The sequence below is a fragment of the Vulpes lagopus genome, chromosome 2 (assembly GCF_018345385.1).
Source record: "Vulpes lagopus strain Blue_001 chromosome 2, ASM1834538v1, whole genome shotgun sequence".
NCBI classification, from domain to species: domain Eukaryota; kingdom Metazoa; phylum Chordata; class Mammalia; order Carnivora; family Canidae; genus Vulpes; species Vulpes lagopus.
In genome coordinates this window covers 82,492,214-82,517,589 of record NC_054825.1, presented here as the reverse complement: position 1 = coordinate 82,517,589, position 25,376 = coordinate 82,492,214, and the positions used below count along the sequence as shown (strand labels likewise).

Sequence of the window (25,376 nt, the reverse complement as noted above, 5' to 3'; positions counted from 1 at the left end):
TTAGCACCAGGTGAACAAATAGATGATAGAGAGATGATAGACGAATGAGTCATCATCTATCACTTTCAGTAAAGATGAATAAAGACGATATTTTGAAGTGGAAGAGAGGGACACAGAGAGAGCTTACGTCTACTATAGCCCTGGTTTTTTTTTTCCTGTGTGGGGAAAAAAAGAAAAGAAAAGAAAAGATAAAAGAGGGAAGGGGACCAACGGCAAAGGAGCCTGGAAGAAATCAGGTTTTGAAACACCTGCCATACAGAATGTTAAGGAAAACAAAAATGAGTTCAAAACCCAAACAGATTAGTAAATCCTATGATTCCTGGAGGAAAGCATTATCCTGTGAGTTTTTTTTTTTCATTATTAAAGATTTGCTTATTTATTTGAGAAAGAGAGAGAGGAGAGAGAGAATGAGTTGGGGAAGGGTCAGAGGGAAAGAACCTCTGCTCAGCGTGGAGCCCAACGTGAGGCTCAATCTCATGACCCTGAGATCATGACCTGAGCGGAAACCTGGAGCTGGACATGCAGCCCACTGAATCCACACCTTATGGATTGTCTCCTCTTCACTGTTGCCATCATTGCTATCATCATCATTGTTATCTTTACCAGAGCAAATTACATCTGAATCACATCATAACTTTTACATAGTTGAGAACACGATTCCTTTGACAATCTGACCATCCTTGATGCTAGTTTCATGCTTACCGCAGGGATCATAGGCTGGTTTGATTCACTGGACTCTCCCTGTCATTTGTGCTTGTTCAGGTGGAGCCAGTGATACAGAGAGGCCACGAGAGTCTGGTCCACCACATCCTGCTCTATCAGTGCAGCAGCAGCTTTAACGACAGCATTCTGGACTATGGCCACGAGTGCTACCACCCTAACATGCCCGATGCCTTCCTCACCTGCGAGACCGTTATTTTTGCCTGGGCCATTGGTGGAGAGGTGGGACAAATAATTACTATTTATTTGTGGGTCATGTTTTTTTTTTCCCCTACAGTTCTAATAAATACAGTTCTAGTAAAACTCTGTATATTATTTCTGATATGAGGGTGGCTTATTTTTCTTCCCATTGAAAGTGATTTTTTCTGTAAGCCATTTTGTTGAATACACTCTAGATTACGGAGTTCCAGAATGCTGAAATATCTTTGAGAATGATTGGTTATAGAACTTTTAGAAACTTTCATAGGGCTCATCTCATGGAGTTTCCCTTATTTAGGGCTTTTCCTATCCACCTCATGTCGGATTATCCCTTGGTACTCCATTAGATCCTCGTTATGTGCTCCTGGAAGTCCATTATGACAATCCAACATATAAGGAGGGTGAGTCTATTCTTCACATATTTTATCTATGATTTTTAGAAGTTTTATAACTCCTATCTTAACAGGATTGGAACAAACTAGCATCCAATGTTAGAATTAACATATACATTTGCCATCAACCTATACATTAACCTTTTAAGAGCAAAAGAAGGTACTATTAAAAATTACTCTGGGACAACATTGATTAACCAGCACTGATCCATGCAAAATGGACACATGTGGTCACTGATCTTAAAAAAACAATTTGCATACTACTTTCCAGGAAGTAGGATGATAGATTTTTCTCTTCATGATGTAAATTAGTTCCCAATACATAGTACTTGTGAAACATTTTCTAACTGCGCATATGAAGAATTACCATCCATCATACTAGCAAATATTAATATTTTATTGTGTGGTGGGAAAATCATAAATATGTCGGAGAAACATTTATACAGTGACACTGTGTAATATGATATTGAACTGAAGAGGGTTGTGTAACCACATTTGATTTCTAAGTCTACTTTTCCATATCTACTTATGTAATATTCCTAAGCCAAAAAGTTGAAAGATTCTATATGAAGTCATCAACAGAGGCAGCTCAAAGTTATTTTACATTGACTTGTGCAATTGTTCAGCAAATACTGAGCCTTGACTATGTCTGTAGTCTGTGCTTAATGATATGAGTGAAAACCAGACACCAAACCATCCTCATGGAAATTATAGTGTAGTGAAAAAGAGAAACAATAAAATAATCATGCCAATTAATATAAAATTATTCATATACCAATGGTTCCAAAGCATCAATTTGATAATCACAGGTAAGTCAGCCCTGCAGAAAGGAGCCAATTAGTTTCAAAGTCAGTGAAACAAATTTATGAAGGGCTTGGGACTCATTCTCTCCCTTCTTATGATAACTATTGCAGCAAGGAATGTGTCTTACTCATCTCTCATCTCCACATGCCTATTGTCAGGCTTTCTATTCACCTAATAGATTCTTAATATTTTTGTTGATTGAATAACTGACTGTTCTTTGAGTGATTAAAAGAATGGTGGCAAACTATAAAGAAAATTAATCATCAGTAGTTTATTCTGTCAGTAGATGGTTTCTAGACCAAGGGGTTTCTACCTCTATGGGAATATTACTGAACTTTACCTGAAAACAGTATTAAACTTTTGTTGAGTTATTCTGTAGTTTAATGAATGACTTTAGAATTTTATTTCTTCTGTCTTTATGTTAGGTAATTGTGGAATATATCAGCTAGACAACACAAACATTTCTCCCATGGTATACTGTATAAGTAAAAAATGGTTGCAGACAATATGATATCTTATCTTTTAATTGCTGTTTGTGAAACTGATTGTTGTCTTTTTTTTTTAAGGTTTTATTTATTTATTCATGAGAGACACACAGGGAGAGAGAGAGGCACAGACACAGCAGAGGGAGAAGCAGGCTCCATTCAGACAGCCTGATGTGGGACTTGATCCCAGGTCTCCAGGATCAGGCCCCAGGCTGAAGGCGGCGCTAAACCGCTGAGCCACCCGGGGTGCCCTGATTGTTGTCTTCCACTAGTTTTTATTTGTAATTCTTTCCTTTGTGAGATTGTAAAGAAAATTTGTAAATCTATTTCACCTGAATATAGAGAACTTTTTTTTTAAGAACTCAAACTCACTTTTAATTATGTGTTCTTATTCCAGGTTTAATAGATAATTCTGGGCTGAGGTTATTTCATACAACAGATATAAGGAAGTATGATGCTGGAGTGATTGAGGCTGGCCTCTGGGTAAGCCTCTTCCATACCATCCCTCCAGGGATGCCTGAATTCCGGTCTGAGGGTCACTGCACTCTGGAATGCCTAGAAGAGGTATGTAGAGCTTCTGAGTCTGTGAGCTGCTATTTATAGATTAATCAGTGCTCTTAGAAAACTATGTTTGGAAAATCTCATCCTTGTTATTAATCTTTTTCTCATTATCATGCTGTAAAGCCATTACTTATCATTGTGGCAAGACCTTTGATTGCTTTTTTTAAATCCTGAAGGCTGTAGGAGTAGAATTCTGGACAAGAATAACTTCCAGGATGTTTTACTTCCTGACCTCCTCTTCTACTTGGTTTTCTTATCTCAGAAAGTGGGAATAATTTCCCCTTTGAAGAGCTTCTATTTACAGGTTACTAACATAACTGGAATCATTTTTGCCAGGAGCTTTGATTGCCTCTTTACCTCCTAAAAGAAAGATAACATTTAGGAGTGGTCCAGTAGGTTCTCAGTAAGCATTGGTTCCCCTTCTTTTCTGCCCACAAAATGTTATTTCACAAAGATAACACTACTAGGAATAAGTCATGAAAGATCCAAATTCAAAATGTGTGGCGGCTCAAGCATTCATTTAAATTGCTTTAGATTGTCTTCTCAGTTGTCGATCCAAGGCTCTTTTATGGTGAACTGTCTGAACATGTGCTTGTTTGGGCTAATTGTGTCTTCCTCTGTGTGCCCTGCCTGTAGGCTCTGGAAGCTGAAAAGCCAAGTGGAATCCATGTGTTTGCTGTTCTTCTCCATGCTCACCTGGCTGGCAGGGGCATCAGGCTCCGTCATTTTCGAAAAGGGGAGGAAATGAGATTACTGGCTTATGATGATGATTTTGACTTCAATTTCCAGGAGTTTCAGTATCTAAAGGAAGAACAAACAATCTTACCAGTATGAATGTTTTGTTCTCTTTTACTGAATCTTAGAGTCAAGGCATCTATCTATTGCGATTTAGCAAGGTTTCTACCAGTAAAGAGAATTGCTCATCGTATTCACATTCTTGAAGCCACCCACTGTGGGTGTTGCACAACTCAGATGGAATGTGTTTGATCTGATTTCCAAATTCAAAACTCATTTTTCTTACCATTCCCAGGGGCAATCAAGCTGTTGATTTAAAAAGAAAAAACCTTGGGTTCTGAGTACCAAACATTACTCTTTACTTACTTGACTTTTCAGTAAACCTTTGGGTTGCAATTCTTGTAATGGAAAAATCAGAGATACTTCTTTATACCATAGGAGACGTTTGGGAAGTTTCATTTCAGTAAAAATGAAGATAAGGATAATTACTTCATTTGACAAAGGTTTCAAACAGAGTTAATTACCCAACTTGCAACAATACTTGAGGTTATGGTGGAAGGACAGTGTGTTAAGATACTAATCCCTGGGGCTTCCGAGTAGTGGGCCAGGAAGAGCAAATCTGGGGACCAGCACCCAGCACAAGCTGCCTCTGGTCCATGAATAGTCTGTCCATTTACCTGAGTGGTGAGCAATAAAAAAAAATGATGTGTAATGTGTAATGAATTGTTCAAAAGGTTAGAAAACACTGGAACAATAAATAACCATCACTTCGCTTCATGATTCTGTTGTAAGGAAATAAAGATGTGACTAAAGACTTTTAAAGACAATAATATAAATGAAGAGGTAATCACAATAACTAGTAGCTATGGCTAACATTTATGAAGTGTTTACTCTGCACTAAGAACTAATTGCATGTTATGTCATTTAATCTCCTCACAAAGCTGTGCAAAATAACAGCTATTTTATATAATTATGTTTTAAATAAATAAACTGTGCCCAGATAGTTCTTTTCCTTACTTAGGGTCATACATTTTGAACATGGTGGAGTTTGGCCTGAGAGGGCCCTATTTGTTTGTTTGCTTATTTATTATATTAGCATTCTTAGAACTTGGTAGATCAGAGTTCCCTTGGATCAAATTCCTTAATGAATCTACTCACATAGCAAGTAAAACTATTGGCCTACAAATGTATTAGATAAATAAAACAGCCTAAAACTCCAATCTGAAAGCTTTTATTTTTGTTTTAGGGAGATAATCTAATTACTGAGTGTCGTTACAACACAAAAGATAGAGCCCGGATGACTTGGGTAAGAAAAATTTTATTATTATTAAAATTGATTGTTGGAGAAGGAGGAATAAACTTTTATTTTAGAGGATAAAAAGTAAAAAGCATTTCCATTTGAAGGCAAAATTCCTGCATGTCCTGAGCATGAAACATCATAAAAGTGAAATCAGAGCTATTTTAGCATCTTACCAGATTAACTAATGATACTATAGCAATATTTGCAGTATAATTTATTGACCCTTTCATGAAAAGCTATCCTTAGTCCTTTAGTTTTTCCTCACCAAATCATATTAATTAAAGACCTGTGGTTACAAATGACCATCTGCTTGACTCTGGAGTTACATGAATCAAGACTTCAAAAGGAAGAATGATTTGTATGACCTTAGGGTTTTTGAGCCAAAGAGAAATTTGGTTCCAACAGATTAGTGGGGAGTCCTGACAAACATTCAAGAAATAGACCATTCATGCCTTATACAGTCTATTCCAAGGAACGCTTCTCACCAACTCATTTTATAAAGTTAGCATAATCTTAATACTGAAACCTGATAATGACAGTATGAGAGAGGTCAACAACATGAACCTGATGGAAATATCTTTGATGAAGTATTGGCAAATCAAATTCTGCATTATATAAAAATGTAATGTTAGGATCAATTTGGGCTTAGCTAAGGGATGTAAAATTGGTTTAAAATAGAAAATATATTAATAGCATCCTACAGGAAGAGATTAAAGGAAAAAGACATGCTCACCTCAACAGGGGCAGAAAAAAGCCTTCATAAGATTTGAATCAATCATAAAAAGAACATTTCACAAACCAGGAATAGGAGAGATAAAATCTAGCTATTAAAAATCTGTAGCAAATATCAAACTACTTGAAATATTAGAAGTATTGCTTTAATATCAGGAGAAGGAAAAAGATATTTATTATCATCATTTCCATTCAACATTGTACTGGAAAAGGAAAAAAATGAGATAAGTGGATCATAAAGGAAGAAGCAAAACATTATTCACAGATATTATAATTTTCTACATCAAAAACCTCTTCAAAATTGATATCTAAAACTAATTGTGTTTTAGTATATAAGAAACTATCTCAAGAAAGTGCATTTTAAAACTCTAAGTTCTATAGCAATAAAATCTAACATTAGATGTATTTGATCTCCATGGAAAATAATTATAAATATTTATTTGCAAAACATTACAGTATGCCCAAAGAAATGAAGAGATCCTGTGTTCATAGAAAGTTTCCATAAAATAAAGATAATCCTTCTATTCAAATTGCCCTATAAATTATATCGAATTTATCGATTTAGTAGAAAAAATTCAGAGAGATTTTATGATATGAGATTCTGGTATCCCAACTAAGAAATCTTCACCTAACCATAGGTGCAAAGATTTTCTCTTATTTTTTTTCATATTTCTAAAAGTTATACAGTTTTAGCTTTTACATGGAGCAAGTTGATTCTGAAGTTTACATAGTAGAGCAAAGCATTAATAATTGACAAGACACTACTAAAAAATAAAAGATGGAGATAAGCTACTGGGTGTGAAGGCTTATTTTAAAGATACAGTGATCGATAGTGTGTTTGGGTCCAGAGTAAGAATAGTGGTACATATTAGGAATCCTGGAAACTGATATACAGCCCCCTATTAAGAAACTTGGTTTAAAATAGACATGGTATCCATTTAAGTGGGAAAGAATGGATTTTTCTTTAAAGAATACTAGCACAACTGGGTATAGACATGACAAAAATAAAATTATGTTTTTATCTTATACAATACGCAAGAAAGTCAATTCTAGATAGATTAAGTATTTAAATGTGAAAAGCAAAGTCTTAAAACTATTTGGGGAAAAATATATGAATATATTTTTATGATGTTGGGTAGTAAGAATTTAAAACATAAAAAAGCACAGACTATAAAAGATTGATGAATATGAATACCTGAAATCTTTTGGTTAACAAAAAACACTATTAAGTAAGCGAAAAGACAACTTTTAAACTGAAAAAAAAAGCAATACATAGATTAATAAAGCATTAGTATCCAGCATATAAAAGAAATTTCATAAGTCAGTAATGTAAGACAAACAGACCATAGAAAAAGAGCAATAGACACAAACATTTCACAGAAATAAAAGCCCAAATAGATAATAAACATATGAAAGATGCCTGATTTCATTTGAAATTAAGATGATGCAGATATAAACCAGAATGAGATATGTTATACCCATCAGTTTGGCAATATTTAAAATTGCAATTCCAATGCAATTGGAAACTGGAATCTTCACACACAGCTAAATGTAAATTCATAAAACCACTTTGGGGAAAAGCATGATACCATCTAGTGAAGTTGGAGATTCATATATGCTCTATCCAGTTCCATTCCTATGTGGATTTAATCTTAAATCTTTAATCTTAAAGTTCCTTTTGCCGAAAGTGTTCTAGGAGAGAAATATGTAGAATACTCATAGTAACATGTAGCAATACAGGAACAAAAAGCTGGGAACAGCTCAATTATTTACAAAAAAGAATAAATTTAATGTAATATGTCCATATAATATATTAATAGTATGTATCTGTGAATGAAAGCCACATATATTAACACAAATGTGTCTGAGAAACAAAATCTTGATTGAAAAGGGCAAGTTTGCAGCAGACCATAGGTGTTATAATGTCATGTATCTAAAGTTGTAGAACACACAAAATTAAAATGTTGTTTAGGGATGCATCCATACATTAATAAACTGAATGTAAGGGTTTGAAAAGCTTTAGAATGTTAAATCAAATAGATAATTGTCATCTTCAGTTAGGATGAGGAAGAGGAAAGTTAAAAATGAGCACAGAGGGTGAGGTCACTCCACCAGTGTTGGCTTTATTTATCTCATACCTTAGATATGATTTTGTTTGCATGAAATATTGTACTGAGACATAATGAGTTATCATTTTAGTGTCTATTTTGGTGATCTACCTGGATACTACCCATCTTCTGGGCCAACACAGCAAAGCCTCAGACCCTGAAAACATCAGATGATAACCAACAGCTGTGTCATTCACTGGGTGTCGCCCTTGGTGTCAGGAAATGCCCCACTTGAAGTTATGCTCTCTGCAGTGGGGCAGCCAGTGGCCCATGACTGGTTCATGGGAGGATACAAATGCCCAGCTCCCTTCCTACAGTTTAGTACCTCTCCAAAGAGCCACCCCAGCTGAATGATAAATTAAATACGATATTTACTGAGGCATCACTTGCAAACTCATTTGTAGATCAGCTTCTCCCTTTGCCCAATCCTGCTTTGTTCATCAAGTCCAAAACATTGCATTTTGCAATTTGTAAAATCTTTGCACTTTAGGCACTGCATTAGTTTATAACTATGAATAATACTGCCAACTTTTTCACCTTCATTTTTTAATAATAGATGATTTTCTGGTTACAAAATTCTTGGCTAATTTATTTTTCCCTACAGCCCTTGAATACGTAATCCCAATATCTTTTTGTTACTTCCATCACTTATGATGAAATGCCAGCTGTCATTTGTATCATCGCTCCCCTGTGTGTGATGTGCCATTTCTCTCTTGCTGCTTTTGAGGTTTCCTCTTTGTCTTTGGACTTCAGCTATTTGACTATGATGTGTTTAGGTATGGCTCTCTTCGCACTTATCTTTGGCATTTGTTGAGCTTCTTGGGTCTGTAAGTTAATGTTTTTCACTAAATTCAGGAAGATTACAGCCATTATTTTAAAAAATATTTTCCTAACCTTTATTCTCTTCCTTCTCACTCTGGAACTCTAATTGCATGTATGTTGTAATACTTAATGTAGTTTGAGGTATTTTCTGGGATATTTTCACTTTCTTTAGGTTTTTTTTTTTTTCTTTCTCTGTTCTTCGGATTGGAAAACTTCTATTGACCTATATTTGAGGTCACTGATTCTTCTGCTACCTCAGATCTGCTATTAAGCTCATCCTGAGCATTTTTTATTCAATGATGGTAACTTTTACCTCTAGAATTTCTATTTTGTTCTTTTTTATGTTTTCTTTTCTCTGGTGTCATTCTCTATTTGTTTACTCATTTTTGACATATTTGTCTTTAATTTCTTGAACATCTTTCTTTAACTTTTTAAACATATTTATATCCATAGTTTTTGCTAAATCCAGCATCTGTAGCTTCTCACAATCAGTTTCTGCTGGTAACTTTTTCATTTTCTGGACGCAGACTGTAGTTTCCAATTTCTTTTTAGGTTTGATAACTTTTCCTTGAAAATTCGACACTGTCAATAATATGTTGCAGCAGTTCTAGATTCTGTTCTCCTGAGAACTTTCATCTTTTTAATTTCAGTAAATACGTTATTACCTATATTCAAAAGGTGAGGGATCCCTGTGTGGCGCAACGGTTTGGCGCCTGCCTTTGGCCCAGGGCGTGATCCTGGAGACCTGGGATCAAATCCCACATCGGGCTCCCGGTGCATGGAGCCTGCTTCTCTCTCTGCCTGTGTCTCTGCGCCTCTCTCTCTCTGTGACTATCATAAATAAATAAAAATTTAAAAAAAAAACAAAAACAAAAGGTGAGATCTGTTTTCTCTGTAGGATGCATCTGCTTATGTTTATACACATAACAATAAGAATATAGAAAATTCAGTGCAGTCAGGCAAAGATTCCATCAAACTGACTGGTATCATGTTGACCAAGCATCCCTATAATCTTCTGAAATGTTCTCAGTGCTGAGAAGTTTACATCATATGAACGGAATTTGAAAGAGATTGTCAGATTGTTTAAGAAAGGCAACTTTTAAATAGATGGAAATAATTATATTAATTTTTCAATGTGACTAAATTGTCACTCAGATTATTATTTTTCAGCTTTAGTATGTCTTACATGTCAATGCTGCAAGAGATTGTAGAACACAGGCAGCTTGTGTGCTCTTAAGTGTCAGCATTGGTGGAACACATACTTTTCTAAACAAAAGATCTCCATTTTCAGGGAGGATTGAGCACCAGGAATGAAATGTGTCTCTCATACCTTCTTTATTATCCAAGAATTAACCTTACTCGATGTGCAAGTATTCCAGACATTATGGAGCAACTTCAGTTCATTGGTGTGAAGGAGATATATAGGCCAGTCACGTAAGTAGTAAATGGATTTCATAGTGGGGTAGTGTACTTCACAGAAGAATGGGCTTTATTTGCATATTGGATTTATCACCATATTATGGAATTCTTTTAAGTCTTGTTCTGTTTACTTATTTTTAGCTGTGATGACAAAATGAGCTTCTTGTTTGATATGTCCAAGGTCCCCAAGACTCCTACCAGGTTCAGAGATTTTCTAGGAGAACCTGAAGAATTCAGCCTATTATTGTATCTATGGCTAATATTTTTTACAGAGGAAGAGTACAAAACAAACTTAACAAAAGAAAATGGCATGTGGGCCAAATCCAGAGAAAACCCAGGACAAGGGTCCAAGAAGCCTCTAAAGTGGAATCACACAGAATGTACTTAATTCCACTAGCATCAAAGTATGACAACATGCGTGAGATGTTGTCAACTAGAGATACCCATTAAAGACTCAGTGCCCAGAGGTTTTCTTTTAAGCTTTTAAAAAGATTTTTAAGATTTTATTTTATTTTATTTTTTGAGAGAGAGAGAGAGAGAGAGAAAGAGAAAGCATACGTGCATGCACACAAGTTGTGGGGAGGGGTAGAGAGAGAGGGAGAATCAGGCTCCCTGTTCAGAGGGGCTTAACCCCAGGACCCTGAGATCATGACCTGAGAGGAAGGCAGATGCTTAACTGACTGAGGCACCCAGGCACTCCATACCAGAGTTTTTTTATTGAGAACTGGTTACATAGGTGTCCTCTGTCTAGTAAGTACTAAATTGAGACTTCCAGAAGGAAGGCAGAGTGATAGTCTTCAAAGAGCCAGCTCAGCCTGTAACATGTTTGAAAAGATGTATCTGCACTTTGAGGTCCCTTTCAAATGCCATTTGCTAGACCTCTCAAGTGTTTTAATTGCTACATTTAAGTGGCTCACAAGTCCAAGATGCCGGATGGCCTATGGCATCAAAAACCCAAGACTTTGGGCAAAGCTTGTGGCCTTGCATTGGGGGACAGACAATATGTGTATTCGTTCAATTTAGAAATAAGGCATCTGAGAGATGCCATCATTTTCTGTGTTTAAGTTAAACTGCATTTTTGTCTTTTGGTTGAAATGTGAAATGTACTGTCCCAATATAAAACAGTAATTATTTGAAAAAAAAACCCCACCTAATTTGCATTGTTTGTACAAATAGTGGAGGCACAATGAGTCACTCTTCATTTGGGGAAACTTTTATATCAGGATAGGAAATTGTTTACTACTTAGGTTAGCTGATGCCAGCCAAAGGCCAGCCTTCCACACAGGCATTTCCAAGGATGAAAGTTTCAGGATGCTATGTTCACTCTCTCTGCACAATTGTACAACATAGAAATTATTTAAGATAAAATAATTGACAAGATATATATTATTTCTGTCCTCTTGGGGCTATATTCTAGGATGGGGGAGAGGTAATAAACATTATAAATATAAAATTTCGGTTGTCAGTAAATGTTAGGAAAGTAACTGAGACAGTGAAGGAAGAGTGTGTAGCTGTAGTCAGTAGGATGGTAAAAGCCTCTCTGGGATGGTGTCTTAGTCTGTCCAGGCTGCCATAATGTAGTACCATAGACCGAGTAGCTTATGAACAACAGAACTTTGTTGCTCACAGTTCTGGAGGCTGGGAAGTCCAAGATCAAAGTGCCAGCAGATCCAGTGTCTGGTGAGGATTCACTTCTTCCTAGATGGTCATCTTCTCACTGTAACCTCACGTGGCAGAGGGTGGCAGGGACCTTTCTCAAGCTGCTTTTATGAGGGCACTAATACCATGAGGGTTTTGCCCTCATGAGCTAATCACTTTCCTAAGACCCCAGCTTCTGATACCTTAAGATTTCAACATATGAATTTGGAGGGGAACACAAACATTCAATCCATGGCCAGAGGTGATGTTTGAGTAGAGACCTTAGTGATGAGGAGCCAGCCATGGAAAGATATAAAGAATACTCTTTGCAGAGAGAAGAGCCAATGTCATGACCTTATGGTGGGTATGAAAGTAGCATGTTTGAAGAATAGCAAGAAGGCGCATTTGGCTGGAATGGAGTGAAATATGGTAGAGAGGAAGTGAGCAAAAGTGGGACCTTAGAGTGACATAAAGACACCAGGTTTGGAGTGCAAAGAGAAGCCATTGTAGGATAGAAACAATGTTGATTTGGCTACTGAATTGAGAAAGGAGTCTAGGAAGAACAGACTGGGAAAAATAATACCACTCAGGAGACTGTTGTGATCACCCAGTTGAGATGAATGTGTCTGGGACCAACATGGTGGCCATAGAGCTGATGAGAAATGGTAGCAAGCAGGTTACCTTCTCACGGTAACACACACCGGACCTGTTGGTTGATGGTATCTCAGGGAGGTGATGAGAGAAAAAGAGAGAACTGTAGGGAGACATATTTGAGGCAGAAATGGAAAGTTCTGCTTTGGATATATTAGTTGACATAGAAAAAAGGATTTTATTCATTCTTGGCCACACCACAAAGAATTAGGGTGGCTGGTGGAAATTTTGGAGCATAGATTTGGTTTTACTATAAGGAAGAATTTTCCAATGATTAAGGCTTTTCAATATGAAAGACTTATATAATTAGGTAAAAGATACACATAGATTTTTGAGATGATATGTTTAAGGAAAGGATTAAAAAACAGGTGATGAGAATGTGGTCAAATGCATTCATTGAAGTAGTATATAATTATGATTTACTTTTTATTGTAAATTGTAAATTATGAACTAAGAGCTCTCTTCTTTTTTCAATTATACTTACTAGTGGGTTCCTACCCAGACAACCCAATGACCACCAGAACAGAAGCCTGTATCTACTAAAATACAAATAACAAACACTTGTGTAAATTCATTTGTGGTTCATAAAGTGTTTCCATATGTATAATTTCGATTAATTTGTTTTCACACAATTCTGATAGGTAGAGAAGGACTTGCAATCCCAATTTTGTAGAAGAGGAAATGGAAACTGAGGGATTCAGAGACTATTTCACATCAGATCATGCATAATCAAAGGAGGGCCTAATGTTTGTTGTGTCTCTGATAGAGATAGGTAGATATTTGCTTTTTTATTTGAAATAACTAATTACATATGCAAAAAATAAAATGGTAATGAATATCAAAACAGTATATTAAATGTCATTCCAAAAACACTAGGGTATAGTCTTGTTTTTATTTTTTATTAAAATATTTCATTTATTTATTTGAGAAAGAAGGAGACAGAGAGCAGCAGCAGGGAGGAGGGGCAGAGGGAGAAGGAGAAGCAGACTCCTTGCTGAGCAGGGAGCCTGATGTGGGGAGCCTACTGGGGGGTCCTGGGATCATGACCTGAGTGAGCTGAAGGCAGTTGCTTTAACCCACTGAGCCACCCAAGTGCCCCTATGGTCTTGTTTTTTAAATATCAATATTGTTCCTCAGACTTTGTAGCCTCTTTTTTCCCTTTAGAATATTTTTTTTTACATACTGACTAGAAATTTTTTCCCATTCAAGAGTTAATATGAAAGAATGTTGAAAACAAATGGACAATGAAAGCTGTTTGTTTTATAAGGTGATGATTCAAAATGTATTCTCTGGCCTAATTATTTTCTTTTGTGTTCAACCTGTGTAAATCTTCCTTTGAACGCTCCACTCCCAAGTTCCAGTGAGCTCTGTTAGAGTCCACACCTTTGGTCTCTGTCAGGAAAATTTAAAGTTGGATTTTTTATGACTTAAAAAGACAGGGAGAATTGTTTCGCAGAACAAGGCCAGTTTTGCAATGTCATTGACCACGTAAAACCCCTTAACTACATGATTAAATTTATTTATTCTTCAAAAATACGAGTGAAAAGGAGCATCTGTTGTAAAATTCATGTTTAGGCTTTTTTTTTTTTTTTTTTTTTTTTTTATTTATGATAGTCAGAGAGAGAGAGAGAGAGAGGCAGAGACACAGGCAGAGGGAGAAGCAGGCTCCATGCACCGGGAGCCCGATGTGGGATTCGATCCCGGGTCTCCGGGATCGCGCCCTGGGCCAAAGGCAGGCGCCAAACCGCTGCGCCACCCAGGGATCCCCATGTTTAGGCTTTAAATCAGACCTTTGAGTTAGGTCATCACCCTGACGTAAATGTTATTGAAAGCCAAACCAACAAGGTACGGGCTAAAAGATCAGAAAGAGAAATGGTTTGGGTGATTTTTTTTTTCTGTTTTACTTAAAAGAATATTGCGAATTTGGTTTCAGGATTACAATACTAAAGAGGAATATCATGTAACATATAAGCCCTAATCTTCTATTCTATGCTTTATATAGAATGGTTAGTTAGGTGCTCCGTCTTATTTTAAACATTCTGTAACAATCCTAGGATAAGAGGAGCTTGTAGAAAAGTAGAGACAACTACGTCCTGTCTGTTGGAGGTGTTGCAATTTTCCTCTGCCTCCTACAGAGCTTGGAGTTTAAGGAAAAACAAAAGGCTCATAAAGCTCAGATAACAGAATAGATCTCATGTTTAGATAAATGCTTTATTTTCTGCTGTTCCATACATCGACACCGTCTGTGTAGGTCCAGTGAGTCTACACCGTCTGTGTAGGTCCAGGAGTCTCATCCACTCCTGTGTGATGGAAAGTTTGATGTAATTTGTTCAATTTCTGAAAAAGAATCAAGGGATGTGTTTGTATTTTTCTTTGTTAGAAAAATCACTTAATGTTTACAGGGTGTAAGAGTCCCCCATGCTTGTTTATGAGGGCTTTAAGGAATGCAGGAAAAAAAGATTTCAAAAAGAAGGCGCAATCAGCTCAAATTCTGTTAGAAATAAATGATGCTAGCATTAATTGAATGCTATTATAGATGTCTTTTTGTGGAGGTGTTGCTATAAATATGGGTAGATTGCTGTTAAGAAAGACGATTTGTGCAGTATTTCAAATAACACATGACATCTTAATTCTGCTTAATTTATATAAAAACACTAAGCTGAAACTGAACAGTTGTTGAACTATAGATAAATGTGATGCTGCTGTTCTTTTTAGCCAGGAGAGGTAATGTTTCATAAAAGGGTCTCCAGTGTTTAAGAACATAAATTGTAAAAGACATTAAAATGTTGCACACTCCTTTTTCACTACATGTTTCAACTCTAGATCATAAAAGATGAGAACATTTATACTTTCAGTTTCTCTCATGTCCCTTTTCTGTATTTCCAAATATTTATTACTGAGGTTATAATTTTGGTATTTTCCAGATTGTACATTTTCCCATGTATTCCTCAAACCAAATCCCCACAATATTTAATGCAGCTTTTAATCTTACAGGATTTCTACATTTCTGAGGTCTTTCATTTGATTCATCAGAATGTTATTTGCAAGCTGGTTAATCAAGAAGTGTTTCTAGATGCTTTATGCCCTGTGGGTTTTTTTTTTAATATTTGAGAATTTATGCATTTATATCTGGACACTATTTGGCTGGATATAACATTTTAGGGCCATATCTTTTTTTTCCTCTTGGGAGGTCTCTTTGGATGAATGGTAATATTCTTCATCCACCTGTAGAAATCATAAGTTAAACTGAACATAGTTCGGTGTCGAATATCTGCGTTAAATTTTCCTGAAACGTAGTGTGTTCTTTCATTACATTTATTCACTTATTTTTTCTTCATTTCAGGGAAATTTTCTTATATCTACAAAGTTTTTTTCTAATCTATTTGGGGTTTTTCACAAATAGATTCCCTTGTAATAGGGTTTTCTGCTTCTTGCTTTTTCTAATTTATTTGGTGCTAAATTTGTTTCATCCTAAATTTATTTCCATTGGTCTGCTATCTTCCTTTTCATCTCATTCTGTTGTTTTAAATTCTTGTAGGTGAGCTCTTGCTTAATTAAATTCATGCTCTTATTAAATAAACTTACTACATGAAACACTTGTGGGAATTCTCTCTGGTATAATTGGTTTATATTTTCTTCTAGAGTCAACTTTTTCTGTCTCTTTTCATGAAATGTGATATAATTTCTTCTTTACCCTATGTTTGCAGGATTGTTGTGTCATTTCTTGCTCACACCAAGCTAATTCTGTCTGAAAATGTCTCTTTGCTTTGATAAAATGTGGATGAATTCTTGTCTACCTTCTAATAAGCAAATCTGACAGTAGCTCTCTTTCTCTGCACACCACAGTTTGAGGTTTGGTTGACATATTTTATGTACACACTTTTCCATAGTTTGAGGGTAAAGGGCTGTGAGGATAGAGGTATAGAAATGGGACTGGTATGCTCTGGATTCTGTGCATAGGTTATTCCTTCCTCAGATGTTCTTAAGAAAATCTCCTGAAAAGTATTCTTTCTTTCTTTCTTTCTTTCTTTCTTTCTTTCTTTCTTTCTTTCTTTCTTTCTTTCTTTCTTCTGTCTTTCTTTCTTTCTTTTTTTTTTTTTTAGGATTTATTTGTTTTAAAGAGGCAAGGAGGGGCATGAGAGAGGGAGAGAAGGTCTTAAGCAAACAACTCCTCACTGGGCCCAGAGCCCTATGTGGGGCTCAGTTTCATGACCCTGAGATTATGACCTGAGCCAAAAACAAGAGTCAGACACTCAGCTGACTGTGCCACACAGGTGCCCCTTTAAAGGTTTTATTTTTAAATAATCTCTGCACCCAACATAGGGCTCAAATTCACAACCCAGAGGTCAAGAATCACATGCTCCACCAACTGAGCCAGCCAGGCACCCTCCTGAGGAAGTTTCCTCACTGATTGGGATGTAACCCCTTTCCATAGAAGAATATCCGAGGCCTTTAGATCAATCATGCAGTCAAATCTTCTGTGGCCCTGAAGCTTCTCTTCCACCTGGGAGACAACTTTACTTTGGGCTTCCCAACATTCCTTTACTCTGAGAGTGTCAAAAGGATCAGGAGTTATACTTGGTTAGGTCAGATTGCCTGACTTTCTTCTTTAACAATTAGATTATAAAGTGTATGACGTGATGTTTATCTTCTTTTTCATTGGCTTGTTGGTATGTTTTTATTTCTGTTTTACTATTGGCTTTTCAAGTCAAATTGCTTGAGGTAGAATTACACGTGACAAATTGCACCTGTTCTCAGATGTGTATACCTATTTAACCCATCACAGACAAGGTATGGAACATTCTCCTCACCCCCAAAAGTTCCCTTCTGCAATTTAGAGACAAACCCACCTCCCACACTGAGCCCCAGGAAACTGCAAATCTGCTCTACATCATCACATTAGTTTGATCTTTTCTAGGTTTTATAAAAATGGAATCCTATCGTATGTGCTCTTTTGTGCCTGGCTTCTTTGATTCAGAATGTTTCTGAGATTCATCTATGCTCTTGTATATATCAGCACTCCACTCCTTTTTATTGTTGGGTGGAATTCCCTTGTGTGGATACACCAACATTCATCTATTGATTCACCAGTGCAAAGATATTTGGATTGTGCCCAGTCTCTGGCTGCTATGAAGAAAGCTGCCATGAACAGTATTGTATTAGTCTCTGTATGGACATATGTTTTCCATTTTCTGGGCTAGCATGTATTTGTGGAATCATTGGATTGTATACCAAGTTTGTTTATCTCATAAGACTCTCAAAATACTCTCCAAAATTACTTGCCAATAATGTATAAGAGCTCCTAAATTGCATTTGTTTTAAAGCGTATGTAGTGGTATCTTATAGTGTTTTTATTTTCCATTTCTCTTATGACTAACAATATTGAGCCTCTTTTCACGTGCTTATTGGTTCGGAATATCCGAGGCCTTTAGATCAATCATGCAGTCAAATCTTCTGTGGCCCTGAAGCTTCTCTTCCACCTGGGAGACAACTTTACTTTGGGCTTCCCAACATTCCTTTACTCTGAGAGTGTCAAAAGGATCAGGAGTTATACTTGGTTAGGTCAGATTGCCTGACTTTCTTCTTTAACAATTAGATTATAAAGTGTATGACGTGATGTTTATCTTCTTTTTCATTGGCTTGTTGGTATGTTTTTATTTCTGTTTTACTGTTCCTTTTTAATTCAAATTTTTGTCCATTGTTTTGTTTCATTGGGTACTTGTTTTCTTATTATAGAGTTGTAGGAGTTCTTTATATTTTTAAAGTGTTCTTTACACTTAAGATATAAGCTCTTGGTCAGATATATTTTTACCACTAGGAGAAGCTAGTCTGTGAATGTTTTCATTTTTAATAGTTTTTTTTTAAAGATTTTATTTATTCATTCATGAGAGAGAGAGAGAGAAGCAGGCTCCATGCTGGGAGCCTGACGTGGGACTCGATCCCAGGACCTGGGCCAAAGGCAGGCGCTAAACCGCTGAGCCACCCAGGGATCCCCTTTAACGGTATTTTTTGAAGCCATTTTATCATTTTTTGTTTATTTTGTGCTTTGGATATCCTGTGTAGGAAATATTTGCCTACCCAAGGTTATGAAGATTTTTTTCCTGATCCCACCCCTCTATAAAGTTTACATTTTTCAGCTTTTATGTTTATACTGATGACCCACTTTAAGTAAATTTATGTGTGTGTTATGAGGCAAATACTGTAGTTCACCATTTTTCATATGGCTATCAAGTTATTCAAGGGCCATTTGATGAAAAAAAACACCCCACCTTTTTCCTAGTGAATTATCCTCGAATGTTTGTTGAAAATCATTGGATCATACATTGACTATTTCTTGGCTGTGAATTTTATTTCACTGGTGTTCATGTTTAGCCTAACTCTAATATCAGACTCTGTTATCATAGTTTTATAGTAAGTCTTAAATAAGACCATATATGTCCCCAAACTTTGTCATTTGTTTCTCTTTCCAGAGTTACTTTGGGTAGTCTTAAGTTCATTTCATGTGTATATATATATATTTTTTTAAATCAACTTGTAATTTGATTAAATTTGCAAAGGAAAATTGCTCACCAATATTAAATCATAATGTAATTTGTTTTTATCAACTACAGTGATACATAAATAATACCCTCTTATTTATATATGCATCTGGGTAGACATTTACACCCTGCTCAGATGTACAAAAATGAAACTCTTTTAATTTCTAAACCATTCCCAATATTCCTAACCAACTCTCAGTTCCAGTGAGAGCAGAGCTTGCTACTTCAAGGTTACATGTTTCTGGTCTAAAGCTTAGTCTTTTAAGGAAAAATACTTAGGATAAAGATTTATTTTTTTTCAGGATTTCTCCTCTTTCCATCTCTTCATTTCTTTTTCTCCTGGGGTAATCGAGAAGTGTGGTATAGGATAGGCTGGAAGGAGTAGGTTTGTTGGTGTGACGTCATTATAGATAGAGGCCTGAACAAAGTCATCAGGAATGCAGAGGAGATAATAAATACAAATCAAGCTGCCATCTCAGAGGGGGCTGGGGACCACATCCCCAGGTCATCAGCCTGGGTCATGCGGTCTCCGGACATGTGAAGTTTTTCTACATCCTTTTACCTATATTTATAGTAAATTAATAAGTGTTTTTATACCATTTATGTTTATGCTGTGAAATCTCAGAAAAAAATTTACTAGTTTACTGATTTATTCTAGCAGCAAAACTTTTAAAGATTTCATGTATGTACCACAATACACTGTTCACTCTCACCAGCAAGGCTTGGAAAACGCAGCCATGAGGTCCCTTGGCTCTTCCCCCACCCCCCCCCCCTGGCTCTTTATAGGGATTCCAGTGCCACCTGGTGGTGTTACAGGGATTACAGGTTATGATTTTGTTCCAGCATTTCTCACTGGTTAGGAAATGGATTTTCTTCTTTTCAAGAAGGACACCTTATCTCATTAAAAAGCAAATTTTATTTTTAATATGTGATTTTAAAAGATTTTATTTTTAATAAAACCTAGCTTTTGCCTTCCGTGTATTTAAAAGGACATAGTAGGGGTGCTTGGGTGTCTCAGTCAGTTGAGCCTGTGGACTCTTGGTTTTGGCCCAGGTCACAGACTCACTGTTGTGGGATTGACCCCACCCTCACCCCCACCCCCCACCTTTGGGCTCTGCACTCATTGTGGAGTCTGGTTCAGATTCTCTCTCTCTCTTCCTCCCCACCCCACCTCTCACAAATAAATGGATAAAAGGACACTATGTGTAAATGTATTAGGCTCCTATCAAGTTTTTATTTTATACTAATTCTCTGGATTGCATCTCTACAAGGTTTCATTGAATGTTTAATTTTATTTAAATTTTTTTAAAAAAGATGTTATTTATTTATTAAAGAGAGAGAGAAAGAGAGAACACGAGTGGGGTGTGAGGGGCAAGGGGAGAAGCAGGTCCCCCACTGAGCAGGGAGCCGGTTGTGAGGTTGGATCCCAGGACCCTGGAATAATGACCTGAACCAAAGGCAGTTGCCCAACTGACTGAGCCACTCACACAGCCCAGAATGTTTAATTTTAGAATTTTATAGATTTTTAGGTCATTGCTAGATATGTTTAGGTTGTATGATGCCAACTGCTCTTTCTTTATAATACTTTTAACTTTACGATCTTTGTGCAAGATAATGCATTTTAAATGCAACAAAGGTATGTTGTCTTTAATTCAAGGAAAAGGAAAGTTAGAAATGAAGAATCTAGAGATCCTCGTATATTATCCATTGTTGTACTCATCGTTTCACTTATTGGAGTAAGGGGGCAATAATTTTAGTTTATGCCTTAAAAATTTATTTTCATAACCCTAAAAGATCAATGAAGAAGGGCTAATTTACTTTAAAAGCTAATATTCAATGTGCCTAACTAGCTTGTGTGTGTAAGAGAGCAATTAAAGGCATAAATAAATGAAGAACTTGTGGGGGTGCTGTGTGGCTCAATTGGTTGAGCATCCGACTCTTGGTTTTGGCTCAGGTCATGATCTCAGGGTCGTGGGATCATGCCCTGTGTTTGGGTCTCTGCTCAGTGAGAAGTCTGCATCTTCCTCTGCCTCCACTTTTCTGCCACTACCCCCGCTTATGCACACACTTTCTCTCTTCCTCAAATAAATGAATAAATATTTTTTTCTTTTTTTAATAATAAATTTATTTTTTATTGGTGTTCAATTTGCCAACATACAGAATAACACCCAGTGCTCATCCCGTCAAGTGCCCCGCTCAGTGCCCGTCACCCATTCACTCCCACCCCCCACCCTCCTCCCCTTCCACCACCCCTAGTTCATTTCCCAGAGTTAGGAGTCCTTATGTTCTGTCTCCCTTTCTGATATTACCTACCCATTTCTTCTCCCTTCCCTTCTATTCCTTTCACTATTATTTATATTCCCCAAATAAATGAGAACATATAATGTTTGTTCTTCTCTGATTGACTTACTTCACTCAGCATAATACCCTCCAGTTCCAACCACGTTGAAGCAAATGGTGGGTATTTGTCATTTCTAATGGCTGAGTAATATTCCATTGTATACATAAACCACATCTTTATCCATTCATCTTTCGATGGACACCGGGGCTCCTTCTACAGTTTGGCTATTTTGGACATTGCTGCTATAAACATCAGGGTGCAGGTGTCCCGGAGTTTCATTGCATCTGTATCTTTGGGGTAAATCCCCAAGAGTGCAATTGCTGGGTCGTAGGGCAGGTCTATTTTTAACTCTTTGAGGAACCTCCACACAGTTTTCCAGAGTGGCTGCACCAGTTCACATTCCCACCAACAGTGCAAAAGGGTCCCCTTTTCTCCACATCCTCTCCAACATTTGTGGTTTCCTGCCTTGCTAATTTTCCCCAATCTCACTGGTGTGAGGTGGGATCTCATTGTGGTTTTGATTTGTATTTCCCTGATGGCAAGTGATGCAGAGCATTTTCTCATGTGCTTGTTGGCCATGTCTATGTCTTGTCTGTGAGATTTCTCTTCATGTCTTTTGCCCATTTCATGATTGGATTGTTTGTTTCTTTGCTGTTGGGTTTAATAAGTTTTTTATAGATCTTGGAAACTAGCCCTTTATCTGACACGTCATTTGCAAATTTCTTCTCCCATTCTGTAGGTTGTTTTTTAGTTTTGTTGACTGTATCCTTTGCTGTGCAAAAGCTTCTTATCTTGATGAAGTCCCAATAGTTCATTTTTGCTTTTGTTTCTTTTGCCTTCGTGGATGTATCTTGCAAGAAGTTACTGTGGCCGAGTTCAAAAAGGGTGTCGCCTGTGTTCTCCTCTAGGATTTTGATGGAATCTTGTCTCACATTTAGATCTTTCATCCATTTTGAGTTTATCTTTGTGTATGGTGCAAGAGAGTGGTCTAGTCTCATTCTTCTGCATGTGGATGTCCAATTTCCCCAGCACCATTTATTGAAGAGACTGTCTTTCTTCCAATGGATAGTCTTTCCTCCTTTATTGAATATTAGTTGACCATAAAGCTGAGGGTCCACTTCAGGATTCTCTGTTCTATTCCATTGATCTATGTGTCTGTTTTTGTGTCAGTACCACACTGTCTTAATGACACAGCTTTGTAGTAAAACCTGAAATCTGGCATTGTGATGCCCCCAGATATGGTTTTCTTTTTTAAAATCCCCCTGGCTATTTGAGGTCTTCTCTGATACCACACAAATCTTAAAATAATTTGTTCTAACTCTCTGAAGAAAGTCCATGGTATTTTGATAGGGATTGCATTAAACGTGTAAATTGCCCTGGGTAACATTGACATTTTCACAATATTAATTCTGCCAATCCATGAGCATGGAATATTTTTCCATCTCTTTGTGTCTTCCTCAATTTCTTTCAGAAGTGTTCTATAGTTTTTAGGGTATAGATCCTTTACCTCTTTGGTTAGGTTTATTCCTAGGTATCTTATGCTTTTGGGTGCAATTGTAAATGGGATTGACTCCTTAATTTCTCTTTCTTCAGTCTCATTGTTAGTGTATAGAAATGCCACTGACTTCTGGGCATTGATTTTGGATCCTGCCACACTGACAAATTGCTATATGAGTTCTAGCAATCTTGGGGTGGAGTCTTTTGGGTTTTTTATGTAGAGTATCATGTCATCAGCAAAGAGGGAGAGTTTGACTTCTTCTTTGCCAATTTGAATGCCTTTTATGTCTTTTTGTTGCCTGATTGCTGAGGCGAGGACTTCCAGTACTATGTTGAATAGCAGTGGTGAGAGTGGACACCCCTGTCTTGTTCTTGATCTTAGGGGAAAGGCTCCCAGTGCTTCCCCATTGAGAATGATATTTGCTGTGGGCTTTTTGTAGATGGCTTTTAAGATGCTGAGGAATGTTCCCTCTATCCCTACACTGTGAAGAATTTGATCAGGAATGGATGCTGTATTTCGTCAAATGCTTTCTCTTCATCTAATGAGAGGATCATATGGTTCTTCGTTTTTCTCTTGCTGATATGATGAATCACATTGATTGTTTTATGACTGTTGAACCAGCCTTGTGTCCCGGGGATAAATCCTACTTGGTCATGGTGAATAATTTTCTTAATGTACTGTTGGATCCTATTGGCTAGTATCTTGAGAATTTTTGCATCTGTGTTCATCAGGGATATTGGTCTATAATTCTCCTTTTTGCTGGGGTCTTTGTCTGGTTTTGGAATTAAGGTGATGCTGGCCTCATAGAACAAGTTTGGAAGTACTCCATCTCTTTCTATCTTTCCAAACAGCTTTAGTAGAATAGGTATGATTTCTTCTTTAAACGTTTGATAGAATTGCCCTGGGAAGCCATCTGGCCCTGGACTCTTGTGTCTTGGGAGGTGTTTGATGACTGCTTTAATTTCCTCCCTGGTTATTGGTCTGTTCAGGTTTTCTATTTCTTCCTGTTCCAGTTTTGGTAGTTTGTGGCTTTCCAGGAATGTGTCCATTTCTTCTAGATTGCCTAATTTATTGGCGTACAGCTGTTCATAATATGTATTTAAAATCGTTTGTATTTCCTTGGTATTGGTAGTGATCTCTCCTTTCTCATTCATGATTTTATTAATTTGAGTCTTCTCTCTCTTCTTTTTAATAAGGTTGGCTAATGGTTTATCTATCTTATTAATTCTTTCAAAGAACCAACTCCTGGTTCTGTGGATTTGTTCCACAGTTCTTCTGGTCTCGATTTCGTTGAGTTCTGCTCAAATCCTTATTCAAATCTCTTCTTTGCTGGGTGTAGGATCTATTTGCTGTTTTTTCTCTAGCTCCTTTATGTGTAAGGTGAGCTTTTGTATTTGAGTTCTTTCCAGTTTTTGAATGGATGCTTGTATTGCGATGTATTTCCCCCTCCGGACTGCTTTTGCTGCATCCCAAAGATTTTGAACGGTTGTATCTTCATTCTCATTAGTTTCCATGAATCTTTTTGTTTCTTTTTTAATTTCCTTGTTGACCCTTTCATCTTTTAGCAGGATGGTCCTTAACCTCCATGTGTTTGAGGTCCTTCCAAACCTCTTGTTGTGGTTTAGTTCTAATTTCAAGGCATTATGGTCTGAGAATATGCAGGGGACGATCCCAATCGATTCAGACCTGATTTGTGACCCAGTATGTGGTCTATTCTGAATTGGTTTTCTGACATTGAATTGTAATCCATCCAGATTTTGTAGCTCTGTGGGAGAGAGGACTGTTTCTGATACTTTCTTTTGAGGTGAGGTTTTCCTTCTAGTCATTTTGCTCAGTGCAGAGTGGCCAAAAACAAGTTGTATTGGAAAAGGTAAAAGAGAGAGGAGAGAAAGAAGGAAAGAAAAGAGAAAAAGAAACAAGAAAAAAGGAAGAAAAAAAAGAGAAGAAAAAGAGAAAGAAAAAAGGGTGGGGGAAGCAAACAAATAAAAAGCAAAAACAAAAAAACAAAAAAAACAAAAAAACAAAAACAAAAAAAAAACAAAACCCTGGGGGAGTATCCTCTGATTCTGTATACTTTAAGTCCCTTGACTTCCCCTGGAACTTGTCTGTCCAGCTGGTCTTCTTGGGGAGGGGCCTGTTGCGCTGATTCTCAGGTGTTAGCACTTGGGGGAGCTGCTCTGCCCCCTGCCTGGTGCAGGGCTCAGTGGGGGTTGTTCACCCCGTGAGGCCCCAGGAGGAACAACCGCAGTGGCGGGGCCAGCTCTGCAGCTCTGGAGTCAGCTCCCGCAGTAGCTCCGGAGCTCTCTGTCTGCAGGGTTGGAGGCTCCGTGGCGGGGCCGCTGATCTGCTCAGCTCGGGGCAGGAGCGTCCTCACTGTCCTGGGCCCTCCCGGCCTCTGCCTGTCCCGGGGGGAGGCCGGATCCTGGGCTGTGT

The 25,376-nt window shown here is 37.2% G+C and overlaps 1 protein-coding gene across 3 annotated transcripts in view; it reads left to right on the top strand.

Moving 5' to 3' along the window:
- Positions 1–25,376, top strand: part of MOXD1 (monooxygenase DBH like 1) — a 151,361-nt gene that overhangs the window by 70,655 nt on the left and 55,330 nt on the right. For all 3 annotated transcript variants that reach the window (XM_041746398.1, XM_041746397.1, XM_041746396.1), the window contains 6 exons: positions 763–942; positions 1,217–1,319; positions 2,997–3,163; positions 3,797–3,988; positions 5,142–5,201; positions 10,149–10,291. In XM_041746398.1, coding sequence (XP_041602332.1) covers positions 763–942; positions 1,217–1,319; positions 2,997–3,163; positions 3,797–3,988; positions 5,142–5,201; positions 10,149–10,291 — 845 coding nt within the window. The remainder of the gene's footprint in view (positions 1–762; positions 943–1,216; positions 1,320–2,996; positions 3,164–3,796; positions 3,989–5,141; positions 5,202–10,148; positions 10,292–25,376) is intronic.